Source organism: Corythoichthys intestinalis, chromosome 20 (assembly GCF_030265065.1).
Source record: "Corythoichthys intestinalis isolate RoL2023-P3 chromosome 20, ASM3026506v1, whole genome shotgun sequence".
NCBI classification, from domain to species: Eukaryota; Metazoa; Chordata; class Actinopteri; order Syngnathiformes; family Syngnathidae; genus Corythoichthys; species Corythoichthys intestinalis.
In genome coordinates this window covers 19410440-19435383 of record NC_080414.1, presented here as the reverse complement: position 1 = coordinate 19435383, position 24944 = coordinate 19410440, and the positions used below count along the sequence as shown (strand labels likewise).

The 24944-nt window shown below is 40.3% G+C and overlaps 1 protein-coding gene and 1 long non-coding RNA gene across 3 annotated transcripts in view; one reads left to right on the top strand and one right to left on the bottom strand.

Moving 5' to 3' along the window:
• The first annotated feature begins 11615 nt into the window (after positions 1 to 11615).
• LOC130908571 (uncharacterized) lies at positions 11616 to 24308 on the top strand. Its single transcript, XR_009061616.1, has 3 exons — positions 11616 to 11732; positions 16023 to 16104; positions 23880 to 24308. It is a non-coding gene; the product is annotated as an uncharacterized LOC130908571 (long non-coding RNA).
• boc (BOC cell adhesion associated, oncogene regulated) overlaps positions 15831 to 24944 on the bottom strand; it is a 70281-nt gene continuing 61167 nt past the window's right edge. For both annotated transcript variants that reach the window (XM_057824132.1, XM_057824133.1), the window contains exons 12-17: positions 24763 to 24938; positions 23866 to 24277; positions 18533 to 18744; positions 18390 to 18463; positions 18227 to 18306; positions 15831 to 16156 (exon numbers count right to left, since the gene is read on the bottom strand). In XM_057824132.1, the coding sequence (XP_057680115.1) occupies positions 16029 to 16156; positions 18227 to 18306; positions 18390 to 18463; positions 18533 to 18744; positions 23866 to 24277; positions 24763 to 24938 (1082 nt within the window). In that variant the 3' untranslated portion in view covers positions 15831 to 16028. The remainder of the gene's footprint in view (positions 16157 to 18226; positions 18307 to 18389; positions 18464 to 18532; positions 18745 to 23865; positions 24278 to 24762; positions 24939 to 24944) is intronic.

Below are 24944 nucleotides of genomic sequence, written 5' to 3'. Positions count from 1 at the left end.
TTTGGGCTCTTGGGAGAAGGGGCTAAACCTTGGTTTACTACATTTCTTACAGTTTAATTAACATTAACAGTAGAAAACATACAGGAGGATATTTCTCCCAAAGCAGCTTCGGCAAATTCATATAGATTAATAATATGCTAACTCTGATGCAGGTCGGACTTTTAATAGCAAAATTAGTGTTGTGATCCCCACCTCCACAACCATAGACTTCATAATGTATTGACATGATACATTCCCCATTCACTGGTGGTGGCGGCGACGACTTCACGTCCCACGCAGAGAGCATTTTTTTCATGGCCTGAGCGATCATTTCACCCATGTGGTCGTCCGAGAAATAGGCTGTATCCAACAGCTCCCAGATGTTGTCTATGAAATGGACCGTCAAACTGATGTAAGGCTCCATGGTTCTTCCTTCTCGTATCCAAAAATTTTCCAGACATCCGACATCGAGTTCTTTCTTAGCAATGTCATTTTCTGTTTTTTTTTCCACATTCTGTCTCTCATGGTTGAGGTTTACCCATTTTGCCAATTACAGGTCTCTCTAATATTTTCAAGTGGGAGAACTTGCACAATTAGGGGTTGACTAAATACTTATTTGCCCCACTGTATTTAGCAATGTCACAATTAGGGCTGTCAAAATTAGCGCGTTAACGGGCGTTAATTTTTTTTTGATTTATCACGTTAAAATATTTGACGCAATTAACGCATGCACTGAATGATCCGCTCATACATTTCCTCAAACAGATTACAATGAGGCCGTTTATGGACATTAAGAGTAAAGAGAATGCCACCGGCCGCTTGGGGGCAGCGCCGTTCCATACTCATGTTATTTCTTCTAAACGTGGGAGAATTAGTAGTTGTGAGACGTTTATGCTGTATTCACAATGCAATGCAAATTGCTATTTGTGCTCCATACATATTTTGGTAACTTTTCTTTCTTTTAGTGGCAATTATGTGTCTCCTGTTGTATTTTGGGTAAGATATGTACAGATATATGTTATACAGTAAAGGCGAGTGGACACAGGCGTTCTTTGGACCGCGCCGTTTATTGGCATAAGCTTTGGCAACTTTCCTATCTCTCCCAAAAAAAATAATGTTCACAAAAAGAAAAGCACTTCAGTCTATAGACCCCACTCACATGACGTCACAATCACGCCTCCGCGCCATATTGTCCATTAGCTTGTCGTGTTTACGCATTACCGCTACGTAAATTCCTCCTATTATGGCGTGTTTTTCTGCTCGTTAACAATAATAATCAAAATGGTGAAGGCGTGTGTGGCGGTTGGTTGCAGTAACAGATTAGCTTGTCGTGTTTACGCATTACCGCTACGTAAATTCCTCCTATTATGGCGTGTTTTTCTGCTCGTTAACAATAATAATCAAAATGGTGAAGGCGTGTGTGGCGGTTGGTTGCAGTAACAGAGAAGATAGACGGAGAGACTTGAAGTTCTACCGTATTCCGAGAGACCCGGAGAGGAGAGCGAGATGGACTGCTGCAATTCGACGAGAAAACTGGGCACCAAACGATCACCACAGATTATGTAGTAGTCATTTTATATCTGGTAAGATGCATTTAATATATATTTAGAGGGTTTTGGGCTGACAACTACAATTAAGATCATTGCGAGGCTAATCGCCGACAACATACAGTTTCAAATTCTTGATGTTTATTTCTTCCGCCATCATTATTTTTTGAATAATATTTAGCTGGTATCAAGTGAAAGAAGCTGGCCTCGTCTCCGGATCATCAGTTAAACAGGGGTGTCCAAACTTTTTGCAAAGAGGGCCAGATTTGGTGTGGTAAAAATGTGGGGGGCTACCTTGGCTGATTTATGTAGAACAATATATTTAAACAAATTTTAGCAAGCCCTTCTGTGTGTCAAATTTGCTTTATTATTTTTTTAATTCATAATTTCAACTATCTCTCCTTTGTGGCGTTTTCTTTCGATACTTGGGCCCTTGCAAAATACTGCTGCTGTGAAATTAAACTAGCTTCAAGTTGCTATAATTTCTCGCTGCGTATCTTCCCTGTAATGTTGTACATGTCAGTGTGTCTTGTTTGGTAATATCGCGTCACATCGAACTCTTTGAAAACAGCGACTGTCTCTTTGCAAATGAGGCAGACATAGTTGTTGCGTATTTTATTGAATAGTCCAATATCCACCTATCCTTGAAGCGTCGGCCATCGCAGTCAACTTTTTTTTTTTTTTTTTAAATTGATTGTCCCCATTTTAGAAAATTGGAAGTAAAGGGTCACACGGGGTAATGTTGCTTAGAGTGCTGCTCTTAAAAAGTTTTTCAAAGCTTCGTGAGAATAGGCTGAGTTTCTGTGGACAAGATAGTTGTAGATATCAGGGTAGCAGATGTCAGGCAGAGACGGCGAAGACAGCGGGTCGAAAAAAAATATCGATTTAGGCATCAAATATGAATCTGGCGAATGGATAGACTGAAGCTTTTCCACATAACGCCTTTTATGCAACGCATCCAATGAGTTTACAGCGTCTGAAAGCACCGGGGCTTCCATGAATTGCACGACAAATTGAAACCATTGAGAATACAGATAAACAATGACAGACAATATGGCGGCCGGATACAGCGACACGTCATTGTGTGACGTTGGTGAGTGGGGTCTATAGTAATGAGGCCCTATTCTGACACACAGTTAAACAACAATGCAAAATGAACTGGCATTCCATATCAAAATAGCTATGCAAAATACACGTTAGTGTTGTATCGGCCGCGAACGATTCGTTCTTTTTGAACGAATTGTTTGGGTGAACGAGACCGAACTAATCACCATCTGCACTGATTCGTTCTATGAAGTTGGTGGCGCTTGTTCGCTGCGTGGGAGGGCGTTGGGCAAGCGGCAGCGTCTTCTGACATCGCACACGACCAATCAGACGCCAGCCTCATCGCGGGCAGGGGAGGGAGCGGAAACAGAATCAAGGCGTCTGTCACTCATTTCCACGTGTGGCCAATAAGCAGCCAGGGTGCAGGCAGGGGGGAAAGACTGAGTTTTGTCACTTCCCGTTCAGTGATTCGGTCCTCCGGTTCCTGACCTAGCTTGCTGCTAACTTGACTTTCCAGTAATGACTATGCGGTGAACGAATCATAAAATGAAAGGAAATGACTTTGTCACATATGTGTTAACGTGGAGCCTATCAAATGCTGCTCAAACAGACAAAAACACCACACAAATCTAGCGAGCATGGTTTAGTGTTCTACTTTTCTCACAGACTCGGGACTGTACCCATGACATACTATCAAATTTACAGTAATTTAAAACACGCGTAGCTACGAGGCAAGCAAAAGCTGAGCTGCGGTCGCGTGACGGCAGTGAAGCGGGCACAGAACTGTCACTATATGGAGGCTTCATGGCAGCGATATTTACCTCATATGTGCACAGAAAAAAAAAGAATATTTAGTATGATCACCATAATACTGATTTGCAATGAAACTGTATATACATGTCAATTTTTTCCGAGTGTTTTCATTTTTTTTCGTGTCAGAGGGTGTCGGTTGGTTTGACAAAGTATGTCAATCCGTCCATCATGTGCTACTCAAGCGCCCAAAAACAAAGCGCGCGGACACGGGAGATGTCGCAATATGTCTACATTTTTCTTAACAGACTAATGAGACTAGAAAGGCGACATCATAAAGAGCAAACAATTATTTCTCGTCAGCATTTGACGATCTGAGATGCGGGGACGACAGGGGAGCTGACCGGATTATTTTATTTATTAATACCAGTGCAAAAATTCAATACGATCATCTTAATAATAAAAAACAAAAATACAACAGAGCGAGAGGTAAATATAATGTGTTGGTCGTTCCATACTTTCGCTTTATTTTTATTTTCGTGACAGCAAGCATGCCGCGTTGGCTGGTAGCAGCAGCATTGTATGTGAGCAAGATCATGCTAAAAAGTCCGTGCGCCCCCGACCAAACCCCCACTTCCCCCTCAAAAGGAAAATGTTTAACCGTGTCCTAAATCAAAATGCAAGCACGAGCCATTACTTTGAGCCCATAGCACTAGGACAAACGACGCGGAAGTTCTCCCTCGCTTTTGCAGCAGCGGGAGGGAGACGAGGCTGTCTGTGAAAGCAGAATGATATCGCCTGTCACTCATTTCTGAAACTACGACGAGTGGTCAATGTGGAAGAGAGGGAGGGACCAAGCAATGTCACTTCCCGTTCAGTTATACTGCGAAGCGGTCTTTGGTGATTGGTTCGGCAACGTCACTTCCCGTTCACTAACCGAACGATTCATTTGGGCGGGGAGGGAGATGAGGGGGGCGAACGATTCATTGAACGATTCGTTTGAACGAATCTTTTTACTGAACGAACCGGAATGGATTCGTTTACTCAAGTGAACGACAGATCCCGTCACTGATACACGTAAAACTTAGACTTTTGTCACTCTATTTTTATTATTGTTATTTTTATTCTTATTATTATATTAACTCTACTTTTGATTGAAAATTTTACAAATTTTATTAAAACAAAAACATGAAGAGGGGTTTTAATATAAAATTACTATAACTTGTAACTATAACATTTACCTTTTAAGAACTACAAGTCTTTCTATCCGTGGATCACTTTAACAGAAAGAATGTTAATAATGCCAATTGTGGATTTATTGTTACAATAAACAAATACAGTACTTATGTACAGTATGTTGTATGTATATATCCGTCTTGTGTCTTATCTTTCCATTCCAACAATAATTTACAGAAAAATATGGCATATTTGAGAGATGGTTTGAATTGCAATTAATTGCGATTAATCACGATTAATTAATTTTAAGCTGTAATTAACTCGATTAAAAATTTTAATTGTTTGACAGCCCTAGTCACAATACATTGTTACACTTGGTTAAACAAATATGGTCTTGATCCATTTAATGTGTCAAATGTGATCTTTAATGTGCGTCATTCACACTTGTTCAACTCTCGTTCGTTCATCTAATGAATAGGAAATACACAAGTTGTCATGGTAACAATAGCATCTGCAGTTAAACAGTTTAAACTCAAGATTTCCAACACATTTGTCAAATGTTTTTGCCGCACAAAAAAACTCATCGAGGCCTTCCCCGCTTTAGGTTCACACTCTGCTATCAGTTAGTGACTGTCATCCCAGGGAAGTGCCTGTTGGAGATGGAGAAGGGCAGGTTTTCACTCATTGAAAGTTCTTGACCCCACAATCCTCATGAATTGAACCCAATATTCTTCTGTAGGCTGCGGTCAATGTCCAAGTCATACAACCAAGCAAGCGCTTGGTAAATCCCGGAAGGCGAGTCACGCCTCGTTTTCCAAACGTGAGTTTTATCTCTGGTAAAAAAAAAAACCTGATTTGTTTAACAACAAATAAATGTTTGACTCACTTTTTGTCTTCAGGTCCCCACCCTAACTGGCCAACCCGTTGTTGGAAGACTACCCTGAAGTCTGCCATCGTGGGTTTTTGCTTTTTGCCACTTAACCTCTGCGTTGGAAAAATAAAAGTTGATTAAGAACAAAAAAGAAACAAAAAAAGTCTTAAATGAGATTATTATGTGAATTAGAATCATATTTTGAGACGATTCGACTATATACAACAATTTAGCAAAGCGCAGATGGTGAGAAATTAGTCTTTTAATCTGCCGGTTAGCCACGCCTACCATTATAGGGCTCTAGCGTCCCCAACAGGTGGATGGCGTCAGCGGAGTCATGATTTCATCTGATTTAGCATGCAGCCCATTGAGGGGGAATTCTTCACAACGAGGAAAACGCGACAAAGAGAGCCGCAAAATGTCATTGTATTAGTCTCTGTACTCCAATATTTTTACAGGATATCCTTTTTATCCAAGTATTTTTCCCCAATAGCTAAATAAATGGCTTGAGAAGGACCAGTCAGTCCGTTGAGGGGAAATTATTCACAACGAGGAAAACGCGACCAAGAGAGCTGCAAAATGTCATTGTTACTGTCTCTCTACTTCAGTATTTTTACAGGATATTCTTTATATACAAGTATTTTTCCCCAATTGCCAAATAAATGGCATGGTCATGACAAAAAACAGTCTTGTGCTAAATGGAATATGAAATAATAAAAATGCACTTATTCAGGACGACATGGCAAAATTACTCCATAATGGTCAAAATTGTTGACTTCACCTTTACTGTCGTACCTCCCGAACGATATTTTATGACACCTAAATCAGGGTTATGTCATTTCCCTTCCCCGGCTTTGGAGAATGTAAACAAACCAAGAGGTGTGACAGCTAGCCGACATGCTAACCAGAACCGAGTGATATTTCAAAGTCCTTGAAGCAGAAAATAGCTCATAACTAGCCCGGATCATTTCACATGACGACTGGGTTGTCGATTGTCTTCTCCGATCGGCAAACCGCCCGGTGGAGAGCAATTTACAGCTCGTTCCCCGGAGGAGGGCGGCTGCAGTTTTTGTGCAGCTAATGTGCATGAGGAGAGCTTTTTACATGCCTATCAATGATCAAACGTAAGTAGTCCTTTATTTAGGGAAAGTTTGTAGTGTTTACTTCGGCTATTTTTAAAATGATCCTCTGATTTAAATACATGTAGGCTCTAATAAACAACAATTGTTCTCTTGTACTAAAATATGTTGTTAGAAACACAGAAAATGTTAAATCAAAGGCAATATTTTATCATATTTAGTCCATATTTTGACCGCTAGTTGGCGCCTTGGTTTGCGGGCTCTCAGTGATGACGTAATTGGTATCTTTCCGAATGTGTAGCATGTTCAACAATTGCTTATTGCTGCCTAAATTCGCGAAGTAAAATGCCACGATGTGCTGCTTTTGGATGCAATTTCCAGTCAAATGGAAAAAAGGGGAGTGAAATGAGTGGTCAAGGTGGAATTATTATTTTTAGTGAATAAATGTGCATAAGTGGAAGCTTCTCCCCCTTTTTGGTCCCTGTATGCATGTATCCTACCCACCACGTGTTACAACTGGCGCCCGAACATTTTTCCTGGATCCTCAGTCAAGTAAGGGTCCCATGGCGTCTGCAATAATGGTTTTGGATCTGTCCTTTTTTTTTTTTTTTCGTCGGTCCCACAGCGGCTTTTCGGATCAGTCTATTTTGTGGAATCGACGGCCTAATCGCGGCTGCGATATTGCCATGGGATCGGTCTAATTCCTGGATCTTGGAGTTAGTAAAAAACGCGGATTTGGATTAGTATTGCTATCTTTTTTGTTGACTATTCTTCGTGGGAGTTTTCCCCAAATCATACTAAATAATTAAAGCACTATGGCACGCTACAGTGACGACAGTGACTCTGACGTGGACCTTACAACAATGTTGGAGTTCCTCAGGGAATGCGTGTTTGCGTACTGCTGAGCTACCGAGTGAAGAGTGGTTAAGGTGGAAATATTATTTTTTGTGAATAAATGTGCATAAGTGGAAGCTTCTCCCCTTTCTGGTACTTTTATACACGTATCCTAGCTACCACGCGTTACAATGTACAAGACCTGGATTACACAAGGTGTGGTCTTTGGCCTGTACTCCATGTAAAGCACACGACAGCTCTGGATGCTAACAATCTACATAATTATGTTGGGAAAACGTTTGAAAATGCAATATGCTTACCTTGAATATCTCCTAATAAAACCGGAGTTCCCGAATCCCAACAGCATGCACTCTCGCTCCCAACCGGGGTTCCCAACAGGACTCTCTCGCATCACCAGTTTTGCCCAACTTTTGTCTTATCAGGTATTTGCTGCACGCATTTTTCCCTGAAACTCGTCTTGTGAACGACAGGCAGTGCTGTCCTGCTCTTCACTTTTCAGCTCTGGTTCAAATAGGGAGGGTAGAACTGACGACATGTTGGGAAAGCTAACGAGTTACAAGCTGGAATTTCGGCATTCGGGGCCAGTGACGTCACGCACTGCGACGTAACAAGAATAGCGACCTATCACTTAAAATAATTTTTTAACCTTTATTAAAATAAAAACATTAAGAGGGGTTTTAATATCAAATTATTATAACTCATACTAACATTTATGTTTTAAGAATTACTTGTCTTAAAAATAGAGGATCCCTTTAACACAAAGTTGCAATTTCTGACCGGGTGGAAAATTTGACAGAACACCGGGCACACCAAGAGTGCAAAAGCCGAGTATAGTACTCGCCCCGGCAGGGGGATGTGCGACAAGCCGCCAGTGGCGCCTCCAGAAATTTTTCATAGGGGTGGCCAGAAGGGGCCACTTAAAATCTTGGGGTGGCCAAGACTAAAAGCCATAATTTCAGGTTTTCATTATATTATTGCACTAAAAAGGTCAGGGGAGGACTATCAGACAGACATTAGGACACGACTACTGATATACTTTGGTGTATTGTGTAATATTTGATGTTGCTAATGATTTGTGCATAGTCCGTAACTCTCCAGTCAACATTTTGAGTTCCAATTCTGTTTTATTGTGTTATGTACAGTGCCTTGCAAAAGTATTCGGCCCCCTTGAACCTTGCAACCTTTCGCCACATTTCAGGCTTCAAACATAAAGATATAAAATTTTAATTTTTTGTCAAGAATCAACAACAAGTGGGACACAATCGTGAAGTGGAACAAAATTTATTGGATAATTTAAACTTTTTTAACAAATAAAAAACTGAAAAGTGGGGCGTGCAATATTATTCGGCCCCCTTGCGTTAATACTTTGTAGCGCCACCTTTTGCTCCAATTACAGCTGCAAGTCGCTTGGGGTATGTTTCTATCACATCGAGAGACTGACATTCTTGCCCATTCTTCCTTGCAAAACAGCTCGAGCTCAGTGAGGTTGGATGGAGAGTGTGAACAGCAGTCTTCAGCTCTTTCCACAGATTCTCGATTGGATTCAGGTCTGGACTTTGACTTGGCCATTCTAACACCTGGATACGTTTATTTTTGAACCATTCCATTGTAGATTTGGCTTTATGTTTTGGATCATTGTCCTGTTGGAAGATAAATCTCCGTCCCAGTCTCAGGTCTTTTGCAGATACCAACAGGTTTTCTTCCAGAATGTTCCTGTATTTGGCTGCATCCATCTTCCCGTCAATTTTAACCATCTTCCCTGTCCCTGCTGAAGAAAAGCAGGCCCAAACCATGATGCTGCCACCACCATGTTTGACAGTGGGGATGGTGTGTTCAGGGTGATGAGCTGTGTTGCTTTTACGCCAAACATATCGTTTTGCATTGTGGCCAAAAAGTTCAATTTTGGTTTCATCTGACCAGAGCACCTTCTTCCACATGTTTGGTGTGTCTCCCAGGTGGCTTGTGGCAAACTTTAAACCAGACTTTATATGGATATCTTTGAGAAATGGCTTTCTTCTTGCCACTCTTCCATAAAGGCCAGATTTGTGCAGGGTACGACTGATTGTTGTCCTATGGACAGACTCTCCCACCTCAGCTGTAGATCCCTGCAGTTCATCCAGAGTGATCATGGGCCTCTTGGCTGCATCTCTGATCAGTTTTCTCCTTGTTTGAGAAGAAAGTTTGGAAGGACGGCCGGGTCTTGGTAGATTTGCAGTGGTCTGATGCTCCTTCCATTTCAATATGATGGCTTGCACAGTGCTCCTTGAGATGTTTAAAGCTTGGGAAATCTTTTTGTATCCAAATCCGGCTTTAAGCTTCTCCACAACAGTATCTCGGACCTGCCTGGTGTGTTCCTTGGTTTTCATAATGCTCTCTGCACTTTAAACAGAACCCTGAGACTATCACAGAGCAGGTGCATTTATACGGAGACTTGATTACACACATTTGGATTCTATAATCATCATCGGTCATTTAGGACAACATTGGATCATTCAGGGATCCTCACTGAACTTCTGGAGTGAGTTTGCTGCACTGAAAGTAAAGGGGCCGAATAATATTGCACGCCCCACTTTTCAGTTTTTTATTTGTTAAAAAAGTTTAAATTATCCAATAAATGTTGTTCCACTTCACGATTGTGTCCCACTTGTTGTTGATTCTTGACAAAAAAATTAAATTTCATATCTTTATGTTTGAAGCCTGAAATGTGGTGAAAGGTTGCAAGATTCAAGGGGGCCGATTACTTTTGCAAGGCACTGTATATATTGGGCATAAGGTGTACATTTAACTAGGGCTGTCAAACGATTAAAAATTTTAATCGAGTTAATCACGGCTTTAAAATGAACGAATTGTAATTAATTGCAATTCAAACCATTCCTAAAATATGCCATATTTTTCTGTAAATTATTGTTGGAATGGAAAGATAAGACAAGACGGATATATACATTCAACATACTGTACATAAGTACTGTATTTGTTTATTATAACAATAAATCCACAAGATGGCATTAACATTATTAACATTCTTTCTGTGAAAGGGATCCATGGATAGAAAGACTTGTAATTCTTAAAGGAAAAATGTGAGTTTGTATATTGTGACTAAATATTGCCATCTAGTGTATTTGTTGAGTTTTCAGTAAATGATACTGTAGCGACTTAACTGTTCTGCCCAAATGCATGATGGGAAGTGGTGCAACCATGACTGTGTGTGGTGGCTGCAAATGCTATATTTTCTCTGCATTGGGTACACTACAGGGTGTTAAGAAAAAGATCAACTCCTGTCATTCTTCCCCACATCGCTTCCCACAATATTTGTAGTTGCTGTGGGAGAGATGACAAAGCTTTTGCCAATTAAAAGCACAGCCCCAATGAATGCTTTTATCGACTCTACTCACTTGACACTGCCTCTGTACTCTGTATAGAAGTAAAATGACGCCATTGTAGGCTGTTTGCGGCAATGGGTGAATGAGTCGTACTGCGAATGCGTTAATTGCGATAATTATTTTCACGTTATTTTAAAAAAATAATTACCGCCCGTTAACGCGATAAATTTGACAGCCCAACATTTAACAAAACAAAATGAATGCATTCATTTGGGATGAAATGCATAACTGATGCTTCAACAATCTAACGATATACTGGCAAGCGGGGTGGCCAGTGGGGTGGCCACGGCCACCCCTGGCCACCCCCTGGGGGCGCCATTGCAAGCCGCTGGTTGTCGGCCAAGGGGACAAGAAGCATGTCAACCACAAAATGCAAGCCACCTCCGTATTAAAATGATCCCAGTATTTGGCATAATACAAAACACGATGTTTACTCACTTCCTTGTAAGTCCCATGGGCCCACAGTAGTACTGTAGTAGGGCTTGTTTTGGCCAACATCCACTGGTGAATGGGAACCTTTTGAAACTCCAAAAAGGTGCACACGCCTCTCCCTCATACAGCAAGATTTTTCTGCAGCCGTTTGGCTGGCGTGATGCGAAAAATAAACGTATTAATCCGCAAAATCAGCTGAATCCTTAGTCCTTATACAACAGTACGGCTATATAGTGAAGAGGACTCCTTCCTCCGTACACGTCACAGCGTCCTCTTTCTCAACTCGAGACAGTTGCCGGAAGTCACTCATTTTTATGGCGTGGGATTAAAAAACCTCAATAAATATAGAGTAGCTGTCGCAATACAAGAAGCTGAAATTTATTGAATATTTTACATCCACTTTGTTTTAGTTTCTACCTATGCCGCAATACTGCCATCTTATGGTGAAATATGTTATAGTGAATAGTAAAGTTACGTGTTGTTTTGCGTGTACCGCGAGAAGAGAGAAAGAGCGCGAACTCACGGACAAAAAGAAAAAAGATGGAGGACGGTAACGAAAGAATACGGACTCACGACGAAATTTAACAGCTCTCTTATATTTGGACAGAAGGCGCACACGGTATGATTGTATTCTATTTGAATGGATGTTGTATTTTATTTTATGGATGTTTGTTGATATTGTTTGTATGCTCCTTTTAGTTTTTCACGGTGTTGCTCGCAGGTGTTACTCGCACAGCAAAAGGAGGAGATAAAGCCTGGCGAAATACATCAGTCGATTCGTGGCCATTTTCTGTTCCACTCAAATAGTTTGAGAGCCGTTAAATATAGCGATCGCTTCCACACACATCCAATCGGTCCATTTCATTCAGGAGCATAAAATACCGCGTGTATTATGAAATAAACATGCTTTTTCGTGTCACAGGCACTTTAACTCTTGTTCTAATATAGAGTATTTTAAATTTTTAAAGGGGGCGTGGGTATGCAAGCAAGTAGCAAGCTGATTGGTGGGTAAGAGAAGTGAGTGGAATGATGGGTGTGGTTATGCAAATGAAAAAATATACTGCAAGCGGATTGGTTCTTAATGAGTGGGTGGAGCCATTACAAAATGATAGAGTTGTGGGTGTGGTTTAAGTAGAATGGGTGAAACTTTTAGCTACAATCGCTGTTTTGGGATTCAAAATGGGCTTGGCTGATAAACACAGCTCCTGCTGATTAGCTGATTTGTTAAAGTGGGCGGTGCTATCAACACACTGCACTGTGATTGATTTTTACGGGGTGGGTGGAACCAGGGCAGGCTTGAAGGAAATAATTAACAGGTGGACGTGGCCACGACAAAATTCTAAGTGCCACTGATTGGAAGGCAAAGTTGTGACCGTTTTAGTTGTCGCGCAGATTTTGGGCCTCTCCGTGGCCAGTTTTTCTCACCATTCTGCTTGCCAGCCATTTAATGCCCGATAAAGACTAATTTTGAGCAACAAAAGCTGAAAAACTTGCTTGGTGCAGAGCAAGATAAAGGTAAAGGTTTGCAGGCTTTCTTGTGTACCGTCTTCAGAAGAGGCTTCCTCCTGGGGTGACAGCCATGCACACCAATTTGATGTAGAGTGTACTGTGGCGTATGGTCTGAGCACTAACAGGCTGACCCCCCCACCTCTTCAATCTCTGCAGCAATGCTAACAGCACTCCTGTAACGAGTCACATGACATTTTGGAGGGAAAATGACAAGCAGTACTCAATTTGGACATTTGGGGATGTAAGTTTTTTCAAAGGGGTGTATTCACCTTTGTTGCCAGGGGTTTGGATATTAATGACTATATTTTGAGTTTTGAGGGGAAAATAAATGAACTCTATTGTATAAGCTGCACACAGACTACTTTTCATTGTGTCAAAGTGTCATTTTGTCAGTGTTGTCCCATGAAAAGATATCCTTAAATATCTGCAGAAATGCGAGGGGTGTACTCACTTTTATGATACACTGTAACCTTGTTTATGACAAGAATTCACATTTTTGTTTCCACTCACAATGATGAGCAAGCAATGGCGTAAGTTTGGTCTCAATATTGGTAGGGACGATAACCCTAAAAAAAAAAAAAGTAAAAATGGTAACCTGGTGCAATCAAAGAACAATCAATATCTTCATCTACATCATGATTACTAAAGTTTAAGTAACTTTTGTTAAAAATTGTATGTAGCCCTTTTGGCAATTTCTATTATGTCTTGATGGCTACACTTCATGGCACTTCAGCTCGCAATTCAGTTTGACTTGAAGGTAGTTCGTTAGTGTGTCTAATTATAAATTAAAAAGGTCAACTGACAAAATTAACTTACTGATGCAATCTTTGAGTAAGGGAACATTTCTCTTGCTAATTCTGAGAAGTGATCAGTAATAGTTGCAGGCAAATTGTGTTCGGCAACAAAGTGAAAGAATAAAATCTCCGCTTTCGTCACTTTTCATTCTGCAGACTTCATCTAGATGACCAGTGTTGTTAATCTTACTTTTTAAAAGTAATTAATTAGTTACAAATTACTTCTCCCAAGAAGTAATTTAGTAACTCCTGAAGGTAAGAGTAATTAGTTAGTTGGCAAAGTAACTGGTGTTACCTTTTCATTTTTGTTTTTCATTTATAAAAAAAAAAAAGTAACTTTTGCTATGTTTGGAAATCGTTTAATGCTGTGAATCAACTCTTAAAGTTGTTAAAATTGCTCCCGTTTTTGCATTAGTTCCCTTTCGTCTACTTTCGACATGTTAAAGTTTTACAACTGTTTCGTCATTTAAAGATGATTCATGTCAAGATTTTGCCGATTTAGGAGTATTTTAGATAAAAGTTCACTTAAGTTTGCTAGGAAGGTTCACTACAACAGAGCCTTTCTGAGAAGTCTACTGCTTCAAAATGGCGGCTGTTTATTAACGCCGCCCTCTGTTATTTCGCATGTACTTCTATAAGCATTTGATATCTAAGCATAGATTGTAGGCTGTCGGCTACAGTCAGGAAATATTGGAGCCACCTAGCCTAGCATCACGTTTGCTACAGCATCACAACACTCTTCTCTCTTAGTGTCTGACTTTTTCTCGCGTCATTCAACCAACGTAGTAACTAGTAACGCATCGTAACGCTCATTGTCTCGTTGCCGAAACAAACAAAAAAACATAATGCACGAAAAACGAACAGATTTTGAACGTGCGGTGTACACTTTTAAAAATCAGTGCTCACGTAAACAAATTACGCCGAAACCGTACATCTTGACAGGTATGCGTTTACGTTATCCATTATCACTTTGAAAAGTCCCCATTATTCAAATCAATACTATCCAACTATTATTCAATCAATATTCAAATCGCTTTGTCCTTAACTAACCTCATTGTTCTTGAAATTAGCATTAGTGAATCCACCATGGAGTCCGCTTCAAAACAAGACCCTGATCTTGAATTTGGAGTAAACAATTAACTTTCTGTGACGATAGTTTCAAGGCTTGCCACAAGAGGGCATGCGGGGTTGGCAAATCCGGGTACGGGATTTTGTAGCTAGGCGACGTGTTTTCCCAAGTGCCTATCATTGTGTATATCCTTCGAGCGGCACATCCAGAAAGTTTAAAAATTGAACAACATTTAAAGGATAGCTTTTTAAAAAAAAAAAAAAAAAAAAAAAAAGGTGGTTATTGACTGTCAATTTGGGGAAAGCGTGTGCTAGCGCGTAGGCGCAAACATTTAAATAAAGTGTCAAAACAATCGAAAACATACTGGTTGTATTTTGTTTTGCGACTTTTCAATAAATTCACATTGATAAAACGAATTAAGGCTTTTTTCCCCGTTATTGAATACCAATTTTTAATCGGGAAACGAATCCATTACCAAAATTATTTTAAAAAAATAAAATAAACAAATGGGCTAAACCTAGCACAGCATGACAGCTGAAACAATAGAAACAGCGCTAACCGCAACAAATGTGTCAAGTTCTTGCTAGCATGCGATCATTCAGGGATTTAAAAAAAAAAGCACAATGCAAACGCAAATCGGCTTCATAAGCTTTTATTTACATGCAATAGTGCTCCAATTTGTGTAAGCACACACAAGGATAAAGAAACAAGCTGCATCGTGTGTGAGAAAAAAAATCCTTCATTTTTGCTGGCACAAGAAAACAGCCACGTGAGAAATACTGACACTTGTCGGCAACTGTTTTGGTAACAAATTCAGCTTATTTGCGACTGATAGAAGGATCCCATTCAGTGACTTCAAACAATAAATAACTGTACAATATAGAATCTGTTCGGACACAATTTATGTGGTGTATGTTTGCTAATAGCTTGTTAATGATGAAGTTACTATTATACATTACAATAAAGATAAGTGTTACTGACCGAGGTGTAAAGACGGGGAATTATCGACATGTCAAGTGCTTGTTGGACACAATATTTTGAATTTTAAATTGTAATTCATGTGTGGAAAAAACTAAAATGAGAAAATACTGTAAAAAAATCGCATGGTTTGAGTACAAAAAAAAAAACCAATTAGAATACTTTTTGTCAATGCTGCAACAATTTAAAATTGTAAATAGAAATTAAAACTAAAATAACATTTGTAGTGTTTTTCCACACCTAAAATAAAATTTTGAATTTGGAAAAAAAAAAAAGTTACTTTGAACTAAAAGTGTTCAAAATTATTTCAAAATTTGAAATAAACAAATTCGAATGGATTTTTATCTGCAATATTTGCATTAAAAAATGATTTTTTTTAGGGGTAAAATGTGAATTATGAATAAAAATGCTGATGCCACATGAAAAGGTGAGACTTGTGAATAGAACCTCTTTCAATATGAAAATAACATTATATACAGTCTTCAAACATACAGTATATACAAAGACATAAATACATAAATATCTGAGATACAAAAATAAATAATTTCTTTTCCAACAGTCTCTGTTACGCGGACGGGACGTCGTCTTGGTGAACGTCTCGGGATGGCGGCGGCGCGGGTGTCGGAGAAGACGATGATGAGGTGAAAATTCCTTCGTCTTCTAACGATAAGACGGGTGGGAAAGACACCGTGACTGCATTGAGAGAGAAAAAAAAGCGGTCAAAGTCTGGAAAAATATTAACTAATTGGCTGCCATTGATGGCGCTAGACGTCCAGTCCAATTTGACTGGGAATGACTGTTCATTCGCCCCCTCCCCACATGAGGAAGAGAGCATTTGCCCGCAACTAGAAGTCGCGCAGCCGAGTGAGGGAGAGAGGAGAAAAATTACAGCTTAGCTCGCTGTCTAGCTAGGATTGACATCTTGGCGAGGACAGTACAATGACGTATTATAGTTTTTGGATGATTATTTTGAGATTTAGTGAGTATTTAGGGGTACTTAAAGGGTTAATTCCGACTTACTTGAAAATTCGGGTTACATAGCCAGCGTAGGAATAGAACTCGTTCGTAACCCGGGGACTACCTGTATCACGTTTGTGTTTAACCACTGATTAGTCAAAATGACCGCTCCCAAAATTCAACTTAATTTGACTTAATTCAACCCTAATTTTCGGACTATAAGCTGCTACTTTTTTCCCCCTGATTTTGAAACCTGTGACTTATAGTCCATGGCGACTTATTTGTTGATTTATTCGAGTTAGTAGGCAACACTTTATTTGACAACGGTGCTATAAAACTGCCATAACCAGACACTATCATGGGCATTAATGAATGCTTAAGACAGATGTCATTAAGTGTCACCTGGGAAATTATGTCACTAACTCCGTTTATGTCCAGCTCGGATCTTTTGCATCAATTCAAAAGTGAGATAATTTGTTGGATGACACAAAATGACATCTGTCATAAGCATTAATTAATGCTCATGGCAGTGCCATGTCATAATTATGATGGTCTTATGGTGCCACTGTCAAACAAAGTGTTACCAAAAACGATAACCAGCAATTAATGAAACAGCTGGAACATTTGAACAACAAAAAATGAACTCGTTAAATGAAGAAATGATTAGCACAGAACATGAATTTTGATTGTTATTTACATCTGTAGTGCTGCAATGCAGGCTAGGAGGCATGTTGGACGACAAAAGTGTAGGCAGCAGGTGGAGCAGTGATGGCCAAATGAAGCATCTTGAAGCAATTATTCAGGAATCCATGGTGATTCATTTGTTCTTATGACAGTCTTACAATACCGCTGTCAAATAAAGTGTTACTTCTTAATATCTTTTGGTGTAAATATCTCATAATACAGTGAGGACATCTGCGGCTTATACTTCAAAGCGGCTTATCTATGAACAAATGCTGTTTTTGTGTCAAATTTGATGGGTGCTGCTTATCGTCAGGTGCGCCTTATAGTCCAAAAACGGTGTGTATGTGCCATATATATATATATATATATATATATATATATATATACACACACACACAGTGGGGAGAACAAGTATTTCATAGTATCAAATACTTGTTCTCCCCACTATATATACATATATATATATATATATGGCAGAAAACACAGACAAGGTTGAAAAAGCAGTTTCTGCTCTCGCACCCCTCTATAAAATAAACTGCTGTATTTTAAGTTAAAAGAACTGTTGTGTCTGATAGAACGGAATGACTATATGCTGCCATAACAGATTCATGGCGCATTGGGTCCCCAAACTATTTTTAATTTGTCCGTTTTACCCTGAAAACCCCAGTTTACAGACGATGCACATTCTGACAAAATAGGCCCAGGTGTTAAAGGGTTAATTCTGACTTACGCGGAAATTCGGGTTACATCGCTAGCGTAGGAATGGAACTTGTTCGTAACCCGGGGACTACCTTTATCATGTTTGTGCTTCGCCACTGATTAAATAAAATGACCGCCCCAAATTTCGACTTGTATATGTTTTTTCCCCCCACTCTTCATTGTGCATTTGGCTGGCGCGATTATAGCCTGAAAAATACGGTAGTTTTTAGAGGAACAGGAAAAAGTTAAAAAAAAAAATTTTTTTTTTTAAATAGTTTGTACACGCTGGTTCGAAAGTTTTGAAATTCTTTCTCATTCAACTGAACGGTGAAAAGTCCCAAAAATTATGGTCGCGGGTGCATGATGCCATCAAATTGAATAACTCTTCCGTCATTATTTTAGCGTGTCGTGACGAAAACGTACTATGCGACAGCTCCTCCCCCGCCTCGTTTTCGTCACGTGAGGTTTCGTTGACCGACTTCTGTTCGTGACCACCTTGATCCCTGTAAGGAGGTTAAAAAAAAATAAAGTCAGGGAAAACTGCCCAAATTTTGTCAAATCTCACGGACGATGCGTAAAAAGTTACCCTTCAAATACACGGTGCTCGTCGGCAAGTTGGCGCGCTAACAACGAGTGTCGCTCCACGTCGCGGTCGGCCTCCTTCAACAAGAATATCACGTCAATGCACGTAAGCGCTCCCGAAAAGTCACTGGATATGATTTAGCGTACCGTGCGTGCGTCGAGGGGCGGCCTCTCGTGTATGTGGCGGGCTTTGTGCCCGTAGTCCCCGTCGAGAGGGTAAAGAGCGTGCGGGAGTGGCTGGCGGGCGTCGGCAGGGCAGTGCCCCACCAAGGCCAGACCCTGCAGGGGAACCATGGTGTACTGGCACGACGACGATACCGGGGCGGTCACCGCTGGGAAGCACATATCTGATGTTTGCTCTGGAAAAAAATAAACAAAAAGGTTCAATTTATACCGCGTCTGCAGGGAACAGAAAAAAACTTTCAAGGGAAAGGTAATCATTTTTGACATTAGGCTTAATCTCCGAATTAGTCTGTGGAGTTGATTTCAACGAATTACATGCAGTTTGTCAGTTATTTATTAGTTTCAGGGCTCCTAAATGGATAAGCTAGCGCGAGTTAATGGTGCTCATGTACCCATATAAATCGGTACTGCTAGGTTTTCTCCGCTATGACTATGCCAGTGGTTCTTAACCTTGCTTAAAGCAGAAATGTGAAGTAATTTCGTAACATGCCAAATAGGGTCACAATTAAAGTAATTAAACATTGTCCAACAAACAAAGCATGAAAAAATAATTTATATGTTGTATATTTGACAAAATAATCGCGTTTTCGAGCCTGAAAGGGGACGAACCCGGAAGTGATACGTCACACCGGGAACAGCGATGGCAGCGTCATACAAAGCCCTTCAAACAATGATTCAAACAGCGATATAAGCAACAGATCGAGCGCAAGGGAGGAGATCCAAGTTTTTGAAGAGTTGAAGGAAGAAGAGGAGGTTGGAATTTTATGTTGGACCTAACATGTATTAGCCAGACGCTAATCAGGATGCAAACAATGTGCCTAGACTACCTGACATGGAATGGAGACAAGACCCATCGAGATTACAAGATTGGTAAGATATAGGCTGGTATTATTTTCATGATTTGAAGATGCAGGCATTTGCACATAATTTTATGTTTTTGTCTATCTGATAACATTAAGAAAATAATAACCAGACTTCATGTTCATTTTGGCAGATCCGGCAGCTCTCGTGCATATAAAATAATAATATAAAAACGTGGGGGGGAGGGATGAGTCGTTGATGGCTTTCTCCACTTTATCGTGGCAATAATAAGAAAACAAAATGATAGCGGACTGCCTTCACATTTGACCGCAAACTTTTGCTTTTCGCTCATCTCCGCCTCGCCTCGTACTACCAGCTACTACTACTTCCAGTCCCAGCGTCTCTTAAACGGATCGTGCATAGTGTCTTGTTATGAGCTTTTTTTTGACAAAGGTATCGAACACACGACGTGCTGACAACTTTGTTTCTTTATTAACACATGTAGCTAACAATACAAACACAGCTTGGGGCTCTCGGCAGGAAGTGGCGTCTAATGGCGTGAGGAAATGTAGTTTTTTTCACACAAGCGAACAGATTACAAAGCACCACTTCAGTGTTGTCCCGAGACTACATTTCCCATGATTCACTGCGTGACTTGAGCCGCTCGCTGATTCGCTGCGAGATTGACTCAATGCCAACACGCTAGTTGTCACCTGTCAGCTGCTCTCATAAAACACAAACTAGAAGGCTATCTACTGATCACCGTAAAAGAAACGCCGAACCGTACAAATGCAATGCAATGCTTGAAGCATGAAGGTGGAAATACAAATACAAATAAATGTGCACAAACTCACCGGCGGTGTGTGTCTCTTACAGCAACGTGACCGTTAATTACCGCGACGCCGTCCCGCTTATATGCACATCCACACCCCTTTCCCGATTGACAGTGAATTAACCCTTTCGGACAAGATCGTAGATGACGCACAATTTAAACACGCTTAACCTAGCGAACACAACAACTATGATCGGGGATTGCCACGAGTTGGCTTTCGGCTAACGTCGCTAGCTTCTACTGTACATTCCACAACAGTTGGCAGCTCTGCTTTAACAAAGTCATCAGTCATCTATCCAAAAATCACACTTACTTTTTGACAAATCCTTGATCATAAGCAGACCGGTTAAGGAAGCAGGCATCGTCAAAGTGTTTGTAGCAGAGAACACTACTCGATGATGGCATGAAATTCATTCGCTTCGTGAGAACGAAAGATGTCCATTTACGTGCCCTGCTATCCTTTGGCCACTCAAACAACTTTTCGTTAGAGTGAGAACAAAACATCGCCACACACCGCCGTGGCATCTTACCGAGAAACAATGCAACAAACAATACTGTTCTATGGCGGACTTCCCTTGCACTTCTAGGTGTGACGTCATTTCCGAAGATTGCTGAAGAAAAGCATTTTCGTTGTCAAGGGCGTTGCTATGGGTTAAACAAAGAATCTGGAAGGGTTGCGTTAAAAAAAATAACGAAAATATGCTTATAATTGTTTAGCCTTTAATATTATTCAAAAACATGGTTGGCCAACCTTACTTCACATTTCCGCTTTAAGGTACCGAACCCCACAAGTTTAACACGTGGATTCACCGAACTCTTCGGAATTAGATAATAAAGTAATTTTTTTCAAATTCAGAAACGCTATATCTAAGCTACCAAGCTAATGCATTTTGCAAAAACCCATTCAAAAGTCTTCTCATTTTGACAGTATGTTTTATAAAAAGGTCAAAATTTGACGACGCGCTGCCCGTTGGTCTGTTGTATTCCCTCATAACAAGTGTGAGTCAAACTTTCACTGAGCAAACCAGTTCCTCCTCCCATCCGATCGAGGACTAGAAGTTAAAAGAAATGGATTTAAGTCTAAGTTGGGATCAAACCAGTTCAAAACCTGGTCTAAAAAGCATACAAAAAAAGGGTTCAGCGTTTTTTGTTTTTTTTTCCTACCTTCGCCGAACCCCTTAGACTCACTCACCGAACTCCTGGAGTTCGATCGAACCCAGGTTAAGAACCACTGGACTATGCCAAGTAAGCTGTCAACTCGCAACTGCGCATGCACAGCAAAACCTGCCTGGTTCGATAAATTCTCACAGGGCAGCACAGGTAGTTCTGGTTTGTAGTTACGTTATAGCATCCTCAAAAATCCAAACATTTAAAAGCGAGACTGAAATTTATGCATGTTCGAAATAAAGGTTAGGTCAATAAATTTTTAAGACCTTTCAAAATTGTATTCAAAGCAACACTTAAAAACTTTTCAGTTTTGGTCGATATTAGTGACGCCGGTGGACAAAAGAGGTAGTGTTTTTCCTTAACTCATTTGCTCCCAAAAACGTATAAATCCAAAAACGTATAAATACCGTAATTGTCGCACTATAAGCCGCTACTTTTTTCCTTCATTTTGAATCCTGCGGCTTATAGTCCAGTGCAGCTTATTTGTTGATTTATTTCGGTTAAAATGGAACACTCTATTTGACTGCGGTGTCATAAGACTGTCATAAGACCATCATAATTATGACATGACACTGTTATGTGGATTACTGAATGCTTATGTCATTAAGTGTCATCTGGCAAATGATGTCACTAACTCCATTTATGTCCAGCTTGAAATTTTACATCCAAAAGTGAGATAATTTGCCAGATAACACTAAATGACATCTGTTATAAGCATTCATAAATGCTCATGACAGTGTCATATCATAATTATCATTATCAAATGACAGTCTTAAGGCGCCACTTTCAAATATAGTGTTACCGAAGAAATTATTAGCACAGAATATGAATTTTGATAGTTATTTGCATCTGTCACGCGCTGCAATGCATGCTAGGAGGGATGTTGGACAACAACAGTGTTGACCGCAGGTGGTAGCAGAGGTTGACTGTCTCCCCCAAGGGAGCAGTGATGACCAAATGAAGCTTCTTGAAGCAATGAAGCTTTGCAACCAAGTGGTTCAAAGTTTCAAGGGAGTTCATTTGGTCTTCTGAAAGTTGTTTGATTTTGCTGTCAAATGAAGAATTACCGGTTAATATCTTTCGGTGTTAATATCCGATAATACAGTGAGGACAGCTGCGGCTTATAGTCCGGTGTGGCTTATCTATGAAGAAATGCCATTTTCATGCCAATTTTTGTGGGTGGCGGCTTATAGTCAGGTGCGCCTTATAGTGCGAAAATTAGGGTACGTTCCATTTTTAATTGTTTCAGTGTCCCAAAAATGTATTTATACGTCTTTTACGGGTTTTTTTCCACAAGAGAAATCTCTAGGTTCTGACGCAACTTTGCTCCAAAGCACAACGCTCAAAATCCATTTTAAAGCAATAAAACTGGCCACTGGAGGGGAGTAGCGCATTTGGCAAAAACTCATATTGGACCATGAAAGGAAATGAATGAAGAGAAATAGTCAGGAAACGGAAGTTGGAAGAAGTAAGAAACGTGAGAAAAATGTGGAGAACGATGTAAAACACAAGGCACATGCCCCCCACAAGTTCCCTAGGTGAATTATGTTATGAGGTAGTGGTCACTACATTTAAGTTTTTGTTTGGGCTAATGTTTTTTTTAATGCATTCGCAATTTAGTTTATATGTACGCGTATATTTAGCCATTTTTTGTGGGAATACGAGTCTGAACCATTTGTTAACAGCATTGGAGAGAAAAAAACATTCGCATTTCATAGCATTTAAGCTAGTGGACCTTTGCTATGTAAGTTAGCCAATTGTTCTTTTGTTGTGCATGGATCCTCATTTATTAATTTTTAATACCGTGTGAGGCTCCGCTCAGGTATTTTAATATTTTCATGTTCCTTAGCCGATTACTCAATTATTTGAACTAACAAGTTCATCGATTAATCGACTACTAAAATAATCGATAGCTGCAGCCCTACAGTTAACCTCTACTGAAACTTGCTGTCAACACTTGTTTTCCAACATGCCTCCTAGCATGCAGTGCTACGGATGTAAATAACACTCAAAATTCATGTTCTGTGCCGATTATTTCTTCAGTTACTGTTCCAGTTGTTTCATTAATTGCTAGTTATGGTATTTGGTACCACTTTATTTGACAGTGACACCATAAGATTGTCAAAAGACAATCATAATTATGTAATGCACCGTCATGAGCATTAATGAATGCTTATGACAGATGTCATCCGGCAAATGATGTAAAAGATCTGAGCTGGACATAAATGGAGTTAGTGACATAATTTGCTGGATGACACTTCATGACATCCGTCATAAGCATACAGTAATGCCCATGATAGTGTGATATCATAATTATGACTGTCGTATGACAGTCTTATGACACCACTTTCAAAAAAAGCGTTACCTATTAACCCAAATAAATAAGCCAGACAGAACTATGAACAGCAGGATTCAAAATGAGGGGAAAAAGTAGCGGTTTATAGTCCGAAAATTACGGTATTTTCAATTTGCTTGATTATCTGCAGCTTGAACTTACTCTGCTTGGCCCAGGCCCTCCATAGACAGAAGGGGATGAACGCTACAATGATGAAGACGAAGGCCCCCAGGACCACAAGCACGATGAGGTAAGGCCGGTCTCCGGGGCGGGACACGGGTCCGCTCGAGCCCCGCCCCGTCTCGTGACGGGGTCCCTCGGAGGGGGCGGGCCGGTGGTGGTGGGGGCGAGCCTTGGTCTCCAGGATGACCACGTTGCCGAAGTCGCTCTCGCCCTTCTCGTTGAAGCTCTGCATCTTGATGTCGTAGGCCGTCTCGGGCTGCAGGTCGTTGATGGAGTGCCAGTAGCGGTTGCCCTCCACCACGTCCTTCTTGTAGTCGCTGTCGTTATCGCTGTCCGTCGGACGGTAGTAGATGTAGAAGCCGAAGATGGGGGTGTTGTTCACTGGTGTGTACTGTGGAAAGAACAGCAGCAAATGTGTCAAAATTGTCTTTTTCGACCCATTTCTGCTCTGGACTGATTATGGTTCGACGAACTCAAACTGCAAAAAGAAAAGAATCTTACAAGCAATGTCGTCAAAATCTGTCCATTTAAATTCTGATTGATCATTTTTCACATAAAATTAAGACGTTGACGAGTGACAAAATTCCCATTCAAATACAATATTCGCTAGAAAAACACTTGTTTTTCCTCATCATTATTATTAAAACTTGTTTTTCAATTTGAGCTATTAGACTTACACATATTGACATTTTTTTTTACATTACCATTTTTTTTCAGAATCTCCATGCAACTCTCAACACAGTTTTCACACTATAACAAGAAAAAGTCAATATCTTAACAGAACACTAACAAATTAAGAGTGAATGTAAAAATTCCCACAGGCACTTAAACACAACAAACCAAGCAAAATAAACACAAATCATGTTCAATCCTTACCGTCCACTTGAGAACAATGGTGGTCTCATTGATGGCTTCATTATAGGTGATGTAGGGTCCGTCCACAGGGCGTTCGTGGGTCCTCCCGCCCACCACCGTGTAAGCCTTCGATGGGGCGCTCGGCGGGCTGGACCCGATCACGTTGACTGCCACCACTCGGAACTTGTAAGACGTCCCTACGT